The sequence below is a fragment of the Tubulanus polymorphus genome, unplaced genomic scaffold (genome assembly GCF_964204645.1).
Source record: "Tubulanus polymorphus unplaced genomic scaffold, tnTubPoly1.2 scaffold_21, whole genome shotgun sequence".
NCBI classification, from domain to species: domain Eukaryota; kingdom Metazoa; phylum Nemertea; class Palaeonemertea; order Tubulaniformes; family Tubulanidae; genus Tubulanus; species Tubulanus polymorphus.
In genome coordinates, this window is record NW_027437430.1 from 22,353 (window position 1) to 41,986 (window position 19,634).

A 19,634-nucleotide genomic window follows, 5' to 3' on the forward strand; every position below is an offset into this window, starting at 1 on the left:
ACATGGACTCAGCGTGTAATTAGTGAGGGTTTGATTTGTTTACACGTATTTAAACTGCTATGACACATGAGGTAAGCGTTAGTGGAGGTTTTTACTGTTGTAAATGTATTGAACTATTGAATAATGATGAAATCAGCGCCAAATCTTAATAAAATACAATAGAAATCAACGTCAAATAGCGCAAGTCCTAGCACCACTCCCCCTCTCACTCGATTCTGAATCTTGCCCGAAAACTGAAGTCCTGAATTTTTGAAAAGCTGGAGGTATATCCGGGATACGTATTTTCTTGTTGTCATTTCGTCATATGATATCGCAAAATTCAGTTATACAGCAAATTCCTATCATGATTTATCAAACCCTGTGGCTGTTAAATGTGGGCAATTTATATTAGGCCTAATATAAAAAAAGTAATTGATAACAACCCACACTCACTGACTCCTGCAGTACCAACCAACCATCATTTTACTAAAGAACTGTGTATTATTTATCTATTTACTCAAATTGAAGCCGTAGAGAGCAGCCCAAAATCATGATACAAGTAACCCATCAGAGAGTGACAGCGCTATCAGTCAATTTTCCCCTACTCCATGATTTATTGGCAGCTCTGAAAAACATAATCCATATAATAGGGGCCTTATAGATAATTCAGTATTTATCTATTAGTAATCACATTGTCATATAGATTTGTTTTATAATTTGCCAATCACAGAGAATATTGACCTATTGAAAAATAGTATATACACGTTTCAGTAGCGGTGTACTGATTAGGTATTCGTCACATGACTTGAAGGTTTGCAGTACTGGTGTAACTGGTGTCAACCGATCTGGTCAAAACAGGCCTTAAATTGAGATAGTTTCATTTGTGGAAGAGTAACCTATATAACAATAATAGTTATGGCGTATGTCAGGGTAGGTTTACTGAACGTTACTGTTACAATATGGTTGAGTGTGCAATATGCAGAAATCTTGTAAGTCTGAATTACAGTTGTGCTATACTAGTAAACTAGTGCTTTATGGTTTACACTCATGTGACACCTTAGTTTTATATCGTACACAGTGCTGGCTCGCTGGCTGGCTCGCTGGCTGGCTGTCTGTGTATACTGTGACGTTATTGTCAGATGTCTTTATTTTAAAAATGTGAAGAATGTCACATGTGGGAGGACGGTAAAATATTTGCGAAGAGTTTTGTATTGTTTGGCAAATACGTCCATTGTGAATGTGACACCGGTTTTATCGCAAGTAGAATAGATCTTCTTTAAGAAATACTTAAGTCTTAAATTCGATTTTGCGGTATGACAGATAATCCACTTGGGCTTTATAGTCATCTGAAAAAGTGTGTAAAAGTGTTAATTTTCTTATGTTTTTAGACTCAATTGCTAATGATAATTAGGCTTGTCATCCTTTAAACAACTCGATTTTATGGAATGACTGATAATCCACTTGAGCTCTTTATAGTCACCTGAACAGGTTTTTCTGAAGACTGAGCCTACTTTCCTATGAAAACTTTTTTGTCATTCGGTTATAATTCATTTTAGGCTTAAACCTGAAATGGAAGTTTCAGCGATGTAACCTTGAACTGTGTGTATGATGAGACAGATGGTTTAGTAATAAAATTAATACTATGTGGGTGTCAATTCAAAGGTTAATTGACTTGAGGGCATCATCTTTAGTACATGGTTTTTCAATTCATTATGAAACTATTGGATGTGAAATCTGGTTTAGTCAAGCCGACGCCACTTTTTATGACATAGAAAAAATTCATCGAACAAACAAAATGTAATCATTATAATTTGCTGTCAAATGAAATATTGAATGTTTTTGTCTGCGATACTGTGCTAGGAATAGGCTATAATGAATGGTTTGAAGTTGGTGGATACGTAATGTTTGAATGTGTACGTACGAGGTATATGATTTTGTGTGGGGGGTAGGGCAGATAGATTCAACACCTGTAGCTTACTGTTAACATTCGTAAATGAAATATATATATATATATATATATATATATATATATATATATATATATATATATATATATATATATATATATATATATATATATATATATATATATAATACTTTTCATTATATATGCCATGTCATAATACTTCTGATTATTTAAACCTGGTTCTTTAACTATTATTTATCCCTACAGGAAGTAAATAGCAGATAAATGGAAGAACAAAGCGTTCAAAATGTTGCCTAGAATCATGAATTTCATCAGTATGCCTAGTCGTTAAGACAGTTGTGATGTAGTCTCTTTATCGTCTGTTATTCCTCGACTAGGGTCATATCAGTATTTAGCCTACATTAATATGTAACAGAATGAACAGATTTCGAAATGGTGTCTGAAATATTTGAACATACCGACCGGTGTTTATTGTTAACATTTCTTCAGTCCCAACAACCGATTGAATTTAATCCGAAGAACTTCAAACAAATTTTTGCAGGTTCATCCCAAGAAATTACTCTTAGGCTCTCCAAACATTAATCGACTATGTGATCAGTTAACGTGGTTTAATCAGTGGTAAAGATGAAGTTGACCAGGATGCTAACGCAACACGATGCTTAAGTTGATAGCAATGTTGCTATGGCTGACTATGGTTGATCCATTCGTCACAGCCAGATGTCTCAATCAAACAGGTACGGTATGCTGCATTTTTACCGACGTAACAATTTGTTTTTGATAATCGACGACCTTGATTGATAGAATTGAGTTATCTTTATAGTGGTTAAGAGGCCGCGTTACTTCTTCCCGTATGATCAGGATAAGGAAGCGATTAAGCTTGAAAGCAGCACGCGTACATCTCACTTGCTCGCTAATTCTGTGCTGAAGATTTTACTGGAGGAAGTTGTCGGCTACGCTGAAGTTTACATCGCTACTGTGGCTGACTCCATCAATGCCACGAAAGTAATGAACCGCATTGCTGGCTGCACGGAAGTTGAGTAAGTTTGACACATTGCATTAGAAGACTAGCATGTCTTTTATCAATATCGGTATTTCTGCTGTGTATATATTTTCTTATTTGAAGTCGTTGAAATTTGATGGATTCCGGTCCGTCAAATTTTAGTAGAACTCATGTTATCATTAGGTTTCACTAGCACATCTGAACATTAGATTTAGATCTTAATATTGGTAGATTCTTTCGTGTCAGACACTAAACATATGCAGCTATAGTGCCACATTACAGATATATTATTTACGGTATGCATCAATTTGTGTTTAATTTGCTCAAATGATATCAATCTCGACATAAAAACGCGCGAGAAAATTCTTCCCAGCTAAAATGATATACCCGATATCAAGTATTTTGATTGGAATTCTATGCAATTATAATACAAATACATGCATATTCAGTGCTTTTATATTTAGCTTATTCAGCTTAATTAACATTTCTATCTTTAGGTCAAGAAGGTCAACATATCAACCATACATAAGGCAATACTATATATTTATATATAATATATAGTTATACATATACATATATTATAGGTTGATGTGTGATTTATATTTATTGTGTTGATTATTTGGGCGATCAATCCTTACCGTTCTAATAGTTCCATCACATGTTTCAAATTAAAAAAAAGCGATAAGGATTTGTCGTTGGAACCCTTCGTCGTTAAATGTCTCAAATGCTTCAATTGTAAAATGTGATCATTGAATCCTATTTGTTATCTCTATGAACTGTTTACAGATTATTTGACTTACTTCTGAATAGCTTTTCTATTACTCGAACGATACTGGTGAAAATTAAGCAAAACTTCCTGGAACCTTTCACATTTTTTGTTTGAATTTCTGTATAGTGAATGATTAACTATTCTGAATCGGTTGTCTTATCTTTTATGGTATTCATATGAGAGACGGATCCAGGGGCCAATTTTGAAGAACTTCACATCCCAAAAATGTTAGGTGTACTCCCATATTTGACAAAATGAAAAAAGGCACTCAAAAGAATTTCAAGGACGAGTCCCTCTGGATCCGCCCCTGTCTATATATATATATATATGTATTTACGCTTATAATAACTATGCAGCTTGCTTTGCTAATCTTCAGCGGTTTAGAGCGGCCTTCTACTGCATACTACCATTGGAACAGCATAAATAAGTTTTCACCAAAGTTTGTATCAATCGGAAATGTTTTTCTTTACTTTTTCTTCACTCAATGTTTGCCCTCTTTTTCTTACACCGCCCTCACCCTGTTCTATAAGCCGCGATCACGCGGAGACGATTTGGCCCGGGCCAAATTGGCACGGATCAGGCTCGGTCCAAATTTGGCCCGTGCCTAATTAGAGAGCGCGTTCACACGTAAACCATTCACTCGATACTAAACAATGCTCAAACAAAGCGAAGTGGATCATTTCCGATGCCAGTTGCAATTCAAACGCAATCATTTGTCTGGTGCTAAAATTTGACTCGGGGCCTGGTCCGACGTTTTTGGTCGGGCCAAACAGGCTCGGGCCCATTTGGCACCCGTGTGAACAGTTGGACCAAAAATGCTCGTGTGATCGCGGCTATACTGTAGTGTGTGTAGCATCAAAACTAGTCAAATAAATGATCGAGATAACTACAATAGAATATATTACAAATTCTCTGAATCGAATCATTTATTTTTAGTTTAAGATGAATCTTAAACACGTAATGCACAGGTTTGAATCGTAAAAAGTATTTCGCGGCTGTATTTGTTCATTCATATATCAAACTTTTGCATTTCGGTAGCAGACGTCAATGCTCTATTTTAGAAAAGGCATGACAATTAACCTGCTACCTTGATCAGTATTGATCAGTAAACGTTGATTTGTCCGCGGTGTATGTTTCCTCTATCTCATGTTAACCTACACATCTTCTACGTGTACCTAATGTAACTACAAAAGTGCACAATATTTAAAATGATATCAAAACAGACTCAGAGAACGAACAGCATCGACAGATCGATTCAGGCAGCGAATTTATTTCACTCGTTTTGTAATACTTTCGTGTCTTATCAGAAGCTGGTACATGAATGTCAAAATAGGCCAGACTGAAAAAATATGTTGACATTTTCACAAGTGAAGTGCTTAACTTACAAATGTCACATTACATCAATGTGTTACATATTATGATATTTATTATGTACTCCTCTTGAGATTTGAAATATGAAATGTATGTTTACTTATTCAAAACAAACTTCAGATAACATTTTTCCAGAACTTACCCTGCCATCACCCAACAGTTTTGTCCAGTTGTAAACACATTAAATAGACGCTACTAACTTCATTGTTTGCTATGATTATTTCCCTATTGAATTGTCCTCGTCGGGGTTTTGTCCACCTTTTTTGTGGGTCGGGTGTGTTTGTCTATGGATTGGTGTTAATTTCATCCAAAAATATGAGAAATTAGAGAAATTCTGAGTAATAATGCATTAGGTTATTCATATCATAAAGTGAACTATCTGTAAGTTGTGAAGTAGATTATTCAAAGCCTGACAGATTGACCCGCAAATCTTGTAGTTTGAACTTTGAAATAATTTGAAAGTATTTGTTATTCCAAATGAGTCATACTTGTTTTCGTATGATTTTAGATGCCGTAATCGAATAAACTCATCAAAGACCGTACCAGTTACGATGGTGAATCTAGAAGTATGGATGATGCCTGGATTTAACGTCGAATCATGGGTCAGCAGCGGATACCTGATCGACTGCGGTCCTCTGGGGCCGAATGCTCGATTTGGTTGGTTTCAACCGACGTATATGGTCATTAAATTTTGGAAAGAGAAGAAATTGATTGTCGATCATTGGCGAGCGTTTCAGGAATATTCAATCTCTGAACAGTATTCATTGGTAAGAGATTTCAGTGTGTTTATTACTACTGATTAATGATTTATCACTGAGGGTTTCTCATTTTGTTTGAATTTTAGAAGTCACAACGCGATAGATTGCGTCAACTAGTGAAGTCTGGTAGTCCGACTGATCCGTATCATTGTCAGGATACTGACTGCGTTAATGGTATCTTGTACGGTCCTGGATGTAATACAACAAATGAAGATCGATGCGCTTTACTTTTCAGTAGTACTCCAGGTAAAAATCATTTTTCCAGATATTGAAAATGTGTTTGCTTAAAAATGATGATATCGAATGTTATGTCCTTTTTTTAGAGCTCGATATGGGAATACTGAAAAAACAGATTATCAACTTCCAAATGCACGTGAACATAGCCTGGATTGGAAACAACCTAACTTCATACGTGACCGAACAAATCAAACTCGGTAATCCGATACTGTTCTTCAGCTGGCAACCAAATACGTTTACCGCGTACAACTTCACGCGTATGAAGTTTCCGCTTTGTACCGAGACTCAACACGGAAAACCGATAGACTGTGATTTTGAGATTAACCAGCTTACGAAGGTCGTGTGGTCGCGTTTAAAACGCAACGCACCCGAGGCTTTCCATTTGATCAATAATATCGAATTCAAACAGCAAACGTACCAGGATATTATCGACAAATATCGAGATATGGAAGCGAAACGTAGCTCGATACAAGCGCATGAGGTAGCATGCGAATGGGTGAGGGAAAATAAAGATATCTGGAAGCACTGGATACCGCCTGATTTAACGAATAAGACAAAGATCTATCTGGGAGGAATGTTTCCATTGACTGGTCGACATTGGACGGGCCCCGGTCTCCTGCCTGGTAAATCTTATCCCATCTTACTGTTAATATCATCGAAGAAATTTGAAATATCATTCGTAAACTTGTCGATGTATTTTCTTGTAGCTGTTCATATGGCAACTGATGCCATAAACCAAAACTCAACAATTCTAAGTGATTATTCATTAGAGGTATTAGTTACGAATACACAATGCGTGAGTAAAGCTGCCATGAAAGCATTCATTAGTTATGTCACTAATACAACGCACAAAATTGCTGGAATACTCGGTAAGTAAAAGCCAAAAAGATCGTAAAACTTTGTGAGGAGAATTTTGGCGTTTTCAAATTGGTTTCTATTAATGTGCTCCAGGTCCTGCTTGTTCCGAGGCTGCTAAAACTGTAGCTAGTATGGCAACTCCATTTAACACGATTGTTCTGAGCTATGGTGCGGAATATCCGGTTCTATCGAAATCTAAAGACTATCCGAATTTCTTCCGTACTGTCCCACATATTGGACAACATGGGTAGGGAATTTCTCTCATAGAATATGATGATGAAATCGGAGCTTCCTAGTACATTTATGATCTATATTTGGCATTCTAGTCTGGTCTATGCTGAAGCGTTCAAGGTATTGGGTTGGACGCGTGTTGGTCTACTGATTGAACGCGATGTCTATTCGTTCATGCAACATTCGTTAGAAAGCTTCGGAATAAATGTAGTCGAATATATAAACATCCCTAAAACACATTCGTTCGATGCAAGTCAGGTAAGAAAAAGTTTAACGGAATAGAGAAAATCAGTCTTTAAGAATTGGCATAAGATATCTTTCATTCGGTATTGAATTTCTATAATTTTTCCATTGAATCTTCTTTCATTGTATCTGTTAATATCAAATGTATGAATCTGATTGTTTTGTTCAGTAACCTGAATAAGTTTAACTCAAGTGAATCTGGATTGGTTGTTCCCTTTGAATTACATGTGGTTTAAGATTATAGTTGTATAGATGATAAATGTGTGATTAAAGTGATCGAAGTGGATTTAAGATTTCTGCATGTTCTCGCCGCCATACCGGATGACATGGCATACACACACACCCCTGCCTACTTCAGATATTAAAGGGTTTTATGTTTGTGTTTGTCATTAATTTCTGTCCGCCGCGAGTGTTAATGACTTCTGCCTCCTATTTCTTTACCCTCAGAATATTCAGGTTACAAATGAGTATCTCACATCGGTAAGACATGACCTCGAATTCTTTAAAACACAAATTCAACATCGCCGTTCTGTTGACAATGTGTTTGTAAGAGAATGTCAACCACTATTTACTCTTTTTCTCGCTTTTACCGAAAAGTTATCAACCCGTTTTTAAGCATTCACTTGACACCTCAAAACCTCTGGGATAGTAAAGTATCTCCATCCTCCCTCGTGTGCCAACAACACCTAGACTGAAGGTGAAAGAATTTACCCTACCTGCATTCATTAAAGTACCTGTAGATGTAATCTGATCCCTTATTCCTTGAACTGGTTGTTTCTGCAGTGTTGTTAGTGTTCAAAGATCAATCTTTATTTACTAGGGTAGCCACTGACCTGGACAATTTGGAATCAGGGAAAACTCAAGGAATTTGGCAAATTTTACTGAAAACTTGGAAAAACTCAGGGAATTCGGATAAAATGCTATTGACCACATGTTTCTTTATAAGTACGTGATTCAATGAAAAACGATTCACTCGAGACATTTTGTGTCGTCAAATGGACAAATCTGGGAAAACTCCTGGGTTTTGTAAATTGGCCACCCTGTTATTGGAATTAAAGCGTTAACTCCCCCTTAGGTTTTGAGTCAGTGTTAAGTGAACCATTTATGTATAGAATTTAGGATTTGGATGCTTGCTTACTTGTCGCTCTGCCGTGAGAAGCTCCTGTGGTGTTGTACATGTATTACCGATGTGGTGTGTATGTGATATGTACGTATACGTATGTCTGAAGTATGTCTAGTAGTGAATTTGTGACGTTTTGTTTTATTCTGTCAGATCGACGTTCCATTTTGAAAAACACACTATTCATCTCCAAATCTATTCTGAAAGTCATACTACTTATTTACTAAAATATACACTCAGCTTTGGCCAATTCCTATAGGTGACAAGTCCAGAAACTCATAACATTTTACTATTACACGCTTTTGTGTCTTACTATAGGTATAGCACACACTGCAGCACTGATATTGATTATATCATACTTGTTTTTTGTTTTTTTTTTAAATGTTTGTTATGATTTGCATATTTTGAATATTGATTTGAGTCTATTATCAGGTTATTTATAAATCATCGGGTTGGCATTATGTACTGTATTCTCACTGTGACATGGCCTTGAGTGAATGTGATTTTGACTTTTGTAGTGAAGAATGTGGGGGATTCTATCCAAAAAGTGTTCAGAAAATAGAAATTGCCATCCTATTAATTGAGGAATGTATTTGATTGCAGTATTTACAGAAAATCAAAGAAAAAAACGTGAAAATATTGATAGGAGATTACTATGATTACGCAGCCAGAGCTATCATGTGTCATGCCTATCAAATGGTAAGATTATTTAAATCAATCATGAATATGAAATTATCTGTTTTCGTGAAAATGTAAGAATGATAAACTATTTTTTGTATGTTAATGAAGGGAATGACTGCTAAAGATGGATATCAGTGGTTTTTACCGGGTTGGCTAACGGGACGATGGTGGGATACTGATAGATATAACTCGCATCAAAAAGGTACACTACACGTTAAAGAGAATGTTCCATGCACTACAGCTGAGATGGATATAGCTGTTAATGGATATATGATGCTCAGTAAAGTCTATTACGACGAAGACAGTGCTTGGGCTGTTGGAAATGTGACGGTCGGACAATGGAAGAAAAATTATCGCAAATTATTAGTAAGTACAATGTAGTCATTTTAGAAGTAACAGCTACAGTACTAAGATTAAAATCCATTATACACAAATTTAAAAGATTCAAAACAAAGGTTGACAATAATCTAGATAGTCAGTCTAGATTAGCTCTCCATCCCGAGTGTGGCTATTTTGCTATAATTGAAATGGAAGACCAAGTGGTTGGGACATCACTATGAACTATGCGAATGTAACGCAGTCGATTATTATATTTTTTTAATCGTATTTCAGAATGAAACAACAGAAACTACAGATATGAGATATGCTGGCTATGCATATGATGCAGTGTGGGTATATGCGTTTGCTTTGGATAAACTGATCAAACATAAAGCTAATGCTTTACAGTCAATTCGTAAAACGGAGACATTAAAGTATGTCAACTTTCTCAATACCGCGCATATATAGATATGGCGTATGTGCATTGTAATTTGGAATAATTCGTTTGATTTCAGGCTTTTCATAGATTATATGAACCAAACTGATTTTAAAGGTGTAACAGGTCACCTGTCGATGTCTGGTGCTAATAGGACCGGTATCACGTACATACAACAGTTCTATAGTGGCAATATAACAACGGTCGGTCGATACGTTCCTACTCGCGGTAACAAAAAGGGAAGGTTAAAAATGGAGCTGAAACTGATAAAATGGCTTAATCCTTCAGGAACGCAAATAACTGATGGACGAATTGGTAAGTTTATTGACGTCAAGACTGATTTATTCTCAGTGTACAAGATGATGAATGATTTCATCATCGATAATACTTTACATTTATTAATCCTGAAACCATTAAGCGACTGATAAGTGTAGAAATAATCAATTGTGGTATCGTCATTGTTGCTGTTAATATTGGTCTTTATTCTGTCTGTCGGTGAAATGATTTGATTTCGCATGATTTTTCAGATCCTGAATTGTGTGATTTGGAGGCATTTCGACAACTGTTAGGTGTATCTTGTCATACAGCTATTGTGATCGTGAATGTGATGAGTTTTGGAGGAGTGTTTCTCATGTTAACATTGGTGCTATTACTATACAAAAGAAAGTAAGTTGATCTCGAATGTTTTCGCGATGTTGATGAAAAGAGAAGTTGACTCGAGGTTCGATTTATTTGTATATCTGTAGATATGATAAAAAGGTGCGAGCGACTAGAGCTCGTATGGAAGAGCTCGGTTTATTAAATGCTAAATTTGATTGGATGACGCTCGATGAGTGGGAGATGCAGAGAGAAAAAGTGGTGCTCAATCGTAAATTAGGGGAAGGTGCATTTGGAACGGTGTATGGCGGGGAAGCGTACATATTGTCAGATCACAATTGGGGAGCATGTGCAGTTAAAACTTTAAAAGTTGGTTCTACACCTCAGGAGAAGGTATGTTACTCTGCAGGCTTTTATCAACTCTTATTTATCATATTAGATTAAAGTATAAAGTATATGTTTATATTACAGCTGGACTTTCTTACTGAGGCTGAAATGATGAAACGATTTGATCATCAAAATATAGTGAAACTTTTAGGCGTATGCACGAGGGGCGAGCCTACGTATGCAATCATGGAATTTATGTTATACGGTGATCTGAAAACGTATCTGTTAGCCAGAAGACACTTAGTTTCTAAACCAGATCCCGATAATGAAATTAGTCCTCAACGCCTCACACAGATGGCGTTGGATATATCACTGGGTCTTGAGTACCTGGCAACTATGAAATATGTGCATAGGTTTGTAGTAAGCTTATTTCGTTGTCGCACTGTCAGGGTGGCCACTTGCCTGGAAATCAGGGAAAAGTCAAGGAATTTACTTCAGCTTAAAGTCAGGGAAAACAGCGTGCATGTCAGGGAATAGTCGGGGAAAAAAAGCATGTCAAGTGGCCACTCTGATAGTTTTCGATGAAGTTGTTACTGATCATGAATTATTTCATCCTATAGAGATTTAGCATGTCGCAACTGTCTAGTCGGGACAGATCGTGTAGCGAAGATTGGTGATTTTGGAATGACTCGGCCAATGTCTGATGCTGATTACTATAGATTCAGTAGAAAAGGTACAAATTGTGGCATACATGGTGAAGTGAAACTACGAGTTGTTGCCTAATCTTTCAATCATTGTTCATCCAAAACTAATGACATGTCAATTTCAACATTGTTAGGTATGCTACCAGTGCGATGGATGGCTCCTGAGAGTCTAGGAGATGGTATCTTCACTTCACAGTCTGACGTTTGGAGTTTCGGCGTTTTACTTTATGAAATTCTTACATTTGGCAGCTTCCCGTATCAGGGATTATCTAACAATCAAGTACTGGAGTATGTAAAAGATGGCAATACATTAACTTTACCACAAGGATGTACACCTGAACTGTAAGTGTGTCAAAAAACTTATACAGGGTGGCCACTTTATCTGGAAATCAGGGAAAAGTCGGGGAATTTTGTTATCTTTTAAAAAAGTTTGGGATTTTTTGTAAAAAAGCTAAAAACCAGGGAAAAGTCGGGGAATTTTGTTGACATTGCTAGATGGCGTGTAAAATCAAACAGTTACTCTCTATGTCTTAGATAATTGACTGTGTTGATTTATTGGATTCTTAGCAGGGAAAAGGCCAGTCAAATAAAAGTGGCCATCCTGTGTGGCATTGATCAATACGCAGCAAACTCTCGATATTCATGTAATTTTTCTTGATATTTCAGACGGAAATTGATAGGTTATTGTTGGTCATACCGTCCTGAAATGCGACCCTCGGCCGCGAACATAGTGGGATATCTTGAACAAAATCCGGGTCTAGTAACTCCGAGTTTGGACGCTCCGGTTGCGGCTGTACCCGTCGAGGGAGTTGGAGCGCTAGAAATAGTTTTACCGAGTCGCAACAAAAATCCGACAAGTCGTAGTTTTTCGGGTAGCGCTTCCGCGGGATTCTTACTCGGTAATATACCGACCAGCGATTCGAGACCTCGTCTGAAAAACCCGTCGGGCGACACGTCTGTGTGCAGCAACTCCGTATCGGTGAATTCTGATAACCTGAAAAGCAATTCAGACATACGGAATATCGTGAACAATCCATCGTTAGAACTAAACGATTCAAAAATACTGAATAATTATACGTCATTAACGTTAGGTAGTAATAGTCTGACAGACGACTCGGGTTTAAAACTACTGTCAGACACTCCGGATAAAATGTCTCCCTTAAACTCAATGAGCACGATACCGTTACAGAACATAGTCAGTCGTAACTGCCATAATACATCGGATTATAACAGTGATAATGATAATAAACTCGTTAATAAAGATACGCTTAGCGCGCGTAATTCCTACGTGTAGCGCTGGTAATTTACGTTTCGAAAATCTCTACGGCGAATAAATGTCATCGCGCTTCGGTAAAAAGTGAGGTCGTTTTATCATCATCATCATCATCATTCTGTGAACTGGCTGTTAGGAACGTGCGTAGTTATAATCTCTCGATGTATGGAACGGAGGAACCGCTCTAAAACTGTCTTCTATGTGTACGATGTTTATGGGTAATAATTCTAAGAGTGATATAATATAAACCGTAATTCCTCTGTGATGAACGTTCAGCTTAACATGTGTAGTCTGTGATGAGACCGATAGTTAGTGAGTGCCTTTTCACGCCCTGAAAACTTGTTTTTATTTTTACTCCTGAGGCGAAATGAGAGAAATAACTTCGAGAACAAAATAGTATTTGATTAATCTTCCTGATGACTGTAACGGCGAATCATTTCATTCAATTAATCGCATATTTTTGGATCAGATTATTTATTTATTTTCAGGAATTCGTTATTCTTGTAATAGCGCTGAAAACTATTTTCTCTTGAGGCTGCCACCAGTATTAGAATTGTTCCATAAAACGTAAACGCTATTAAGTGGCAATCACTAAAATCCTAATGTTGATATTGAGAAGGTTATACAAGAGTGCCTGTCTTCGCGGATGTATCTTTTATAAGTTTTTAAACGTAATGCCTTCAGATAACGTAATGCTCATGACTTGTAAAACATTGAAACCTTCAATTGCGTGTGCCATTTGGTCAGTATTTCATGATTCTGTAAAATGAGAGAATAAAAACGAGTCCATGCCGGTGTTTGAAATTCATTACAAGTGAAAACACACTATAAATATCCTAAATCCTAGTTTATGTCATATGTTTGATATGCTTGATATGATACAACAATGGCACTTATTGAGACTGTGTTTTAGGCCAGTGTGTATAGTAATGGGTCTATAATTTGTATTGTGTGGATGTCTGTATGTAACTAGTACATTGTGTCACTTTTAAGAAAAAGGAATGATATAAAAGAATGAATGATCATGTATCGGAAGTGTATCTATGATACACATTTATATACATTAGAGTTTCAACTGAAAAAGTGAACTCCTTGGGTTCTATTGCAAGCTGCCAAACATACATGTGCGTGTATATGATAATGTAACGATATAAGATTGTTAAAATTTGATAATATAAAATGAGGTATGATAATTGATATCAAAGAATTGCTGAAAAATTGCCACTGATGAAATTTTTTTAAAGAATTAGAAGTATGGGTTCATTGATCAGGTATTCAAACTATAAGATTCTTAGCTGATTATGCCTGCTGTTATTAAATGATGTGTATACTAATCAGTTGTCATTTAATCTTTATATTTTTCTATTTGAAAATTGAATACCTTCCACCATCGACGACGAATTTCTTCCATTTTATGTGAAAATGCTGATCTTTTTTTAAGGTTTTTTTTGTACAATTTACTAACATTCTCCTGAAATTGATGCGGTCGATTGTAACCATCCCGTCGAACTTGCTGAAAACTGCTATATACACACAGTAACACACTGTACTTGGTGATTTGATAAACAGCAGAACTTATCAGTGTTTGAAATACTCAGAATTGAGACGATCAATCAGTGGATTGTGAGCACCCTCTATTGAGTTAGATATTCACCGAGATTTCGTGTCACTAATTTCTAATTCTGTTATTCGCTTAAAAGTTACATTCTTAGTTATTCAATCCTATGCAGCGGATCTTTTTCAAATGCAGCGCTATCTTATTTTACACGATTTTCTGCTGTTATTGATTCATGCAATTATTTTAGATATTTCTGGCTGTCTATGCAGGTAATTTGGTTTATTTATGAATTCATGGATGTTTGATTTTATCCAGAATGAGATTTCTACATTATGCATTGTTCCCAATTCAATGATTTATCAGATGTTGTTTATTTTTATGTGTATTAGAAAACAAAACCAGTTTTTAAGAACCAACTTTTAATCTTGCTAGAGATGCAATGTGATTGGATTTATTCCCGTATAAGTAATTGTTAACCAAATGACCATAGTTTAACCATTACAGGTATATCGCCACGTGAATGACTGATATTGCGAAATGCAGTTGATTTTATTGTAATTTATCAAGTCTTAAATACGAGTATAAGATTATGAGTAGTGTACTTAGAGTAAGGATCAGTAACTCTTGATTCAAGATCTTTAAAGTCATGATGTTCTTTGTAAATGAGAATTATTTGATCCTTATTTTATTAGTGTTTAATTATGAATATGAACCAGGCTGATCGAAGCCTAGCTTTATCAACTACCTCACCTTGTTTATCCCCTGGTTGTAAATAAATGTTGACGTGTAATTTTGTCCGATTTTAACATATATGAATATGACTTTAATTTTGAAACCAATGGTGGTAATGTCCATAAAAAAACGTGTATTCTATAATAATATATTTGTTGTAATGTTTTAAGCGTATTTCACATGTCCAAAGCTGCTTGTCGCTGTCATCTAATGTCATACGATCGACACGAATACGGCGACCTCACTCCTTGTGCACGTCTTCAGTGAACGTGGTCTTGTTTTGCTCTAGAAAAACTTTGGCTTCCAAACCAGTTATTGATGGTTGATAAGCTATGATGATGATAGAAGGTGCAGCATTCTGTTATTATTTGCGACGTCACTGGATTACTCGGTGATCTATGTACATGTTCTCCATCATGTGGCTTATATTGTAAATACTAAATGCATTTTCATGTTTGTCTGTCACTGATATTTGTGTACTGAGCATTTAGTCACTACTGGAAATGGAAAAAAATATAAACCGTAATTATAAGAAAAACTGGCGATTTGAACTTTTCTCTTGTTTGTTTTACGCTCTGCAGATGTCACTCCTTCCTAGCAGATTCAACTTCAGCTCACTTTAAAGTTCCGAGGGTAAGAATTGCAGGAAATCCTACTCTCTCTTCGATATTCGAATGATTTTAATCCATCAGAATCCCTATAGTAAAATACCACGCACTCAATTTCTTTTTATACAAACCAAAATAATTTATTGAGAAAAAAGTGCTTGTTGGACAAATAGTCATACAACCGTTTCTTTTAAGAGGTGTTTTTTCTAATTCTAGAAAATAAATTAATGCAAATTATGTACAAAATAAATAGTTAAAATTGCCTTTTCCCGCCTTGCAGGGGTAAACTTAATATAACTTAGCCCTGGGGTTGAATATGTCATAATTATATTACTTTGTCGATTTTAAGACTAAAACAAAAATAAAATCATATTTATCTAACTAAATACTATTCCACGGCACACAAAACTCAATATATTATTACATTTGCGCCATATAAATCGTGTTAGCATATAGATAGTTTTAGGCATCTTCAAGATCCGATGGCATCCAAATCTAAAAGCGACGTATATAGTAAATAGCTGTACATAATCTGAGCAAATCTAGGTATTGAGATTCATTACATGAATAAGAAAATTATCTTTTTATCGAAAATGATAATTGATATTGTATACACTTAAAAAAAAAATTGTCATCAATAAACATCGCGTATATACCGATAAAATGTATACAAACAACCAAAACTCCGCAATAGACGTATTTACAGGTTTAAAAGTTTATCAAAAGTATAAAACGTATATCTCAAAATGTCTACAATTAACTACTCGTTATGAAAATATCATGAATCTACATGGTTTGATAATGTATGTACAATATAAGTTTGTTATCGATGAAAATGAAATGAATTAAATGCAATGTTTCCACAACCGTTAAGGAATGCGTCGATCACTCACTCGATAATGCATTCGATATCATTTTCATTATGTAGCATCATTTCATACCAGGACCGCTACCGCCATTCTCTTGTTACCACTTGAGTATGGGATGTTTACTGCTAGAAACTGAGAATATAGTGGATTATATTTTCTCTACACGATATCCGCCGATCGTCAGCTAATTTTCTAATTTTTTACGCTACTGTGAGAAATAAATGCCACGAAAAACAGGTGGCCCGACATATTTTTTGTTATCAATTCGGAATGTGCGGCATTGACGTTATTCCCTTGTAGCGTACCCAGTAACCCTATTCTCACGTAAAGCTGGGGAATATAATATTTCTAGTCGAGGAATTGATGATCAATCGCCACCGGAAACCGCCGACTTCAGGCTATACCTTATTTCCTCCCAGTAAGCACCCCATATTGTCTTATAGTATAGCATGAGTGCAAATAACGTAAACAGATTCAATCATCTGACAAAACATATCAAAAAGTCATCAGTGTATACAAAATTATATAAAATCCATTGGTCCCTTGTTCAAGAATTGTTCAAGCTTTGTAGGCTTCAGCTATGCGTCTTATTGCGGCATAGGGATAGGAACAGTTTGATGGACGTCTGTACCAGCGCTTTGAGTCGCTAGGAGGCGTTGTCGTTGACGTTGTTTCTTGAGAAGGGATCTTTGTCCGCGCATGCATGAACTTTCTTCGTGTTTGTACAGGTAGCTCTTCAAGGCGAATGCTTTTCCACATCGACCACAAGTGAACGGTTTCAGTGAGGAATGAGTCTGAATATGCGCCCGCAAATTTGATTTATCGGCGAAAGATTTCGAGCAGATATTACAAGCGAACGGTTTTTCGCCCGTATGCGTTCTTATATGTCCCTGTAACAGCCACGGTCGACTGAAATTCTTTCCGCAGTAGGGGCATTTACACCCCTGAGCATGGGTTCGTACATGCATACTGTAAGCTGGCATTGATACGTAGACCTTTTCGCAATGTGGACATTTTCTGGCCTTCTTGTCGTCGAGACTGCGGTGAGTTTGTCGGTGGCGAGCCAGGTTACTGGAAGTGCTGTAAGATTTTTCACACAAGTCGCACGGAAACGTTTCACCGCTGTCTGATGGAATAGTTGACTCGGGTGATGTGGGAGGCGTACAGTCGATACTGAGATCACTGCTACTGTCACCTATTACTGGCACGTTGTGAAATTCCAGATGTTGTTCATCTAAACCAATAAGACTCTGGTGAATGTGGTCGTTCGCTCTTGTTGTCTTCTGATCTTTGGCCAATAATGTTTCCATTCTGTAGTCGAAACCGGAATGGGGTACATTTTGTTGCGGGAGAGTTGACGAGAAGAACCAATTGGTGTTGTATGGTGGAGGCATCGGAATGATATGTGGAATGCGAGTTGTCACTGGATGTTGATTATTTGGTGACAGGCATTGTGTTGATGTTCGTACGATGGAACTTTCTTTGGTGGCGTAGTTCGATAAATCTAAACCGAGATGTAAAATTGCCCGGGCTGCAAAACTTCTACTCTCCGCTTCATGGGCTGGTAGATGTTTCTCATATATAACCTGGTCGTCGGGCGAAGGGGTGATTCTTTCGTACTTAATTTCATCTCTGGTCCACTCTTTATCACCTAAAAAGAAAATTGAAAAACATGTATGTATAGATATGTAAAAGCTCTTAAAAAGTGCATTAGCATACACTGGCTTCATAGTTTCTTCCGTGAGTTCCCTAGTTGTTCACGAGGCAACCGTTCTAACAAGATTCCCGAGAAATTCTTTCATGGTCCAATGGAATTTGTTGCGAATCTGCCTTTGTTCACAACTATAACTGGATTCTTGATGGATTCTCCGACTTTGTTATCGTTTACTGAATTCGATTGCTTGTCAAAAAGGAAGAATAACAAAGAGCGCTTGTCGGAGTCTGGTCTCCATGTTTCTGGACGATTTCGCTAGTTTTTTGATAGCGGTTATCGTAACCTAGATAAAACATATTACTGAGTCATTTCCTGAGGATGATTTGCTTTTTGAGACAACATCGATACCGTCAACCTCAAACGGCCTAGTTTTACTGATATTACAACCAGGTGAAAGTAAATCCCTTTTAGATTATTTTTGGTCCGATATAAGTGAGGATTCTAAACACAATTTGAAGAGCAACGCGGAACATAGGTCTCCAGAAGTGTTTTAACATAACATTTTCAACAAAACTTTTAACAAAACTTTTTCATCAAATTTGATTAATTGAATTAATTTTAATCAAAGTTAATCTTACAGATTGAGAATAAACAATTTTCAAAGAGACCAATGTTTTTGCGAAATTAACTCTAAAATTAGTTTTTCAAGATGTGTTTTTTCATGAAGAAGTTCTCCATGTTCAGTCAACAACGCTCTAATCAGTATCGGCTAGCGGGGCAGGTCGATCGCCTGGACACCCGGTTCCGAACGCTAACGGCGACTGTCTCCGAGACCGAAGGTCCGAGCGCACTAGCACACACCTAAGAAATTAGGTGAAGTTGGGTTTTTTTCTGTTTTCTTCAGCCGGATGATGAAAACCGATGCTTTCAGTTATTGCATAACAAACTGCTAGTAATAGACATACCGATCTATTCGTGTGGTTTTTTTCAGACGATCAATCCCAATACAATGGATCTTAAAAAATCATGAAACCAGCATTATTTATGTATATCATCAAAAATACATGTTTATCATATATCTCATTTGATGCAACGATTGAAAATAATACTCATGGATTCTAGACACATATATTCTTGTTTGTGTAAAATCCGAGTCGACGGTGAAATAAATAATAGTTCTGGATGTAAATAAAGTAGATGTAATTGACGAGTGAAGACAGTTGCATAACGGCGATGAGTGATGAATAAGCCTGATGTCGGTCTGAGTCCCGTCTGTCATCATTTACGCGTCAGTTGCCTGTCAATGTCAACCTCGCTGATCAACCTTATCTGGTGCTGACTGATGTGGTGCTGACCAACACCCTCGATCAATCAGCTCCGTCTG

At 36.6% G+C, this 19,634-nt stretch overlaps 1 protein-coding gene across 1 annotated transcript; it reads left to right on the forward strand.

Annotated features, from left to right (window-relative positions):
- Positions 1-798: 798 nt before the first annotated feature.
- Positions 799-15,656, forward strand: LOC141914425 (uncharacterized). Its single transcript, XM_074805607.1, has 19 exons — positions 799-909; positions 2,448-2,640; positions 2,727-2,943; positions 5,555-5,813; positions 5,891-6,050; positions 6,128-6,664; positions 6,749-6,910; positions 6,993-7,146; positions 7,226-7,388; positions 9,097-9,192; positions 9,283-9,540; positions 9,787-9,926; positions 10,008-10,243; positions 10,456-10,594; positions 10,675-10,918; positions 10,997-11,265; positions 11,473-11,585; positions 11,691-11,898; positions 12,223-15,656. The coding sequence occupies exons 2-19, from the start codon at positions 2,562-2,564 to the stop codon at positions 12,848-12,850; spliced, it is 4,062 nt and encodes a 1,353-aa protein (XP_074661708.1). The 5' UTR covers positions 799-909; positions 2,448-2,561; the 3' UTR covers positions 12,851-15,656.
- The last annotated feature ends 3,978 nt before the right edge of the window (positions 15,657-19,634 follow it).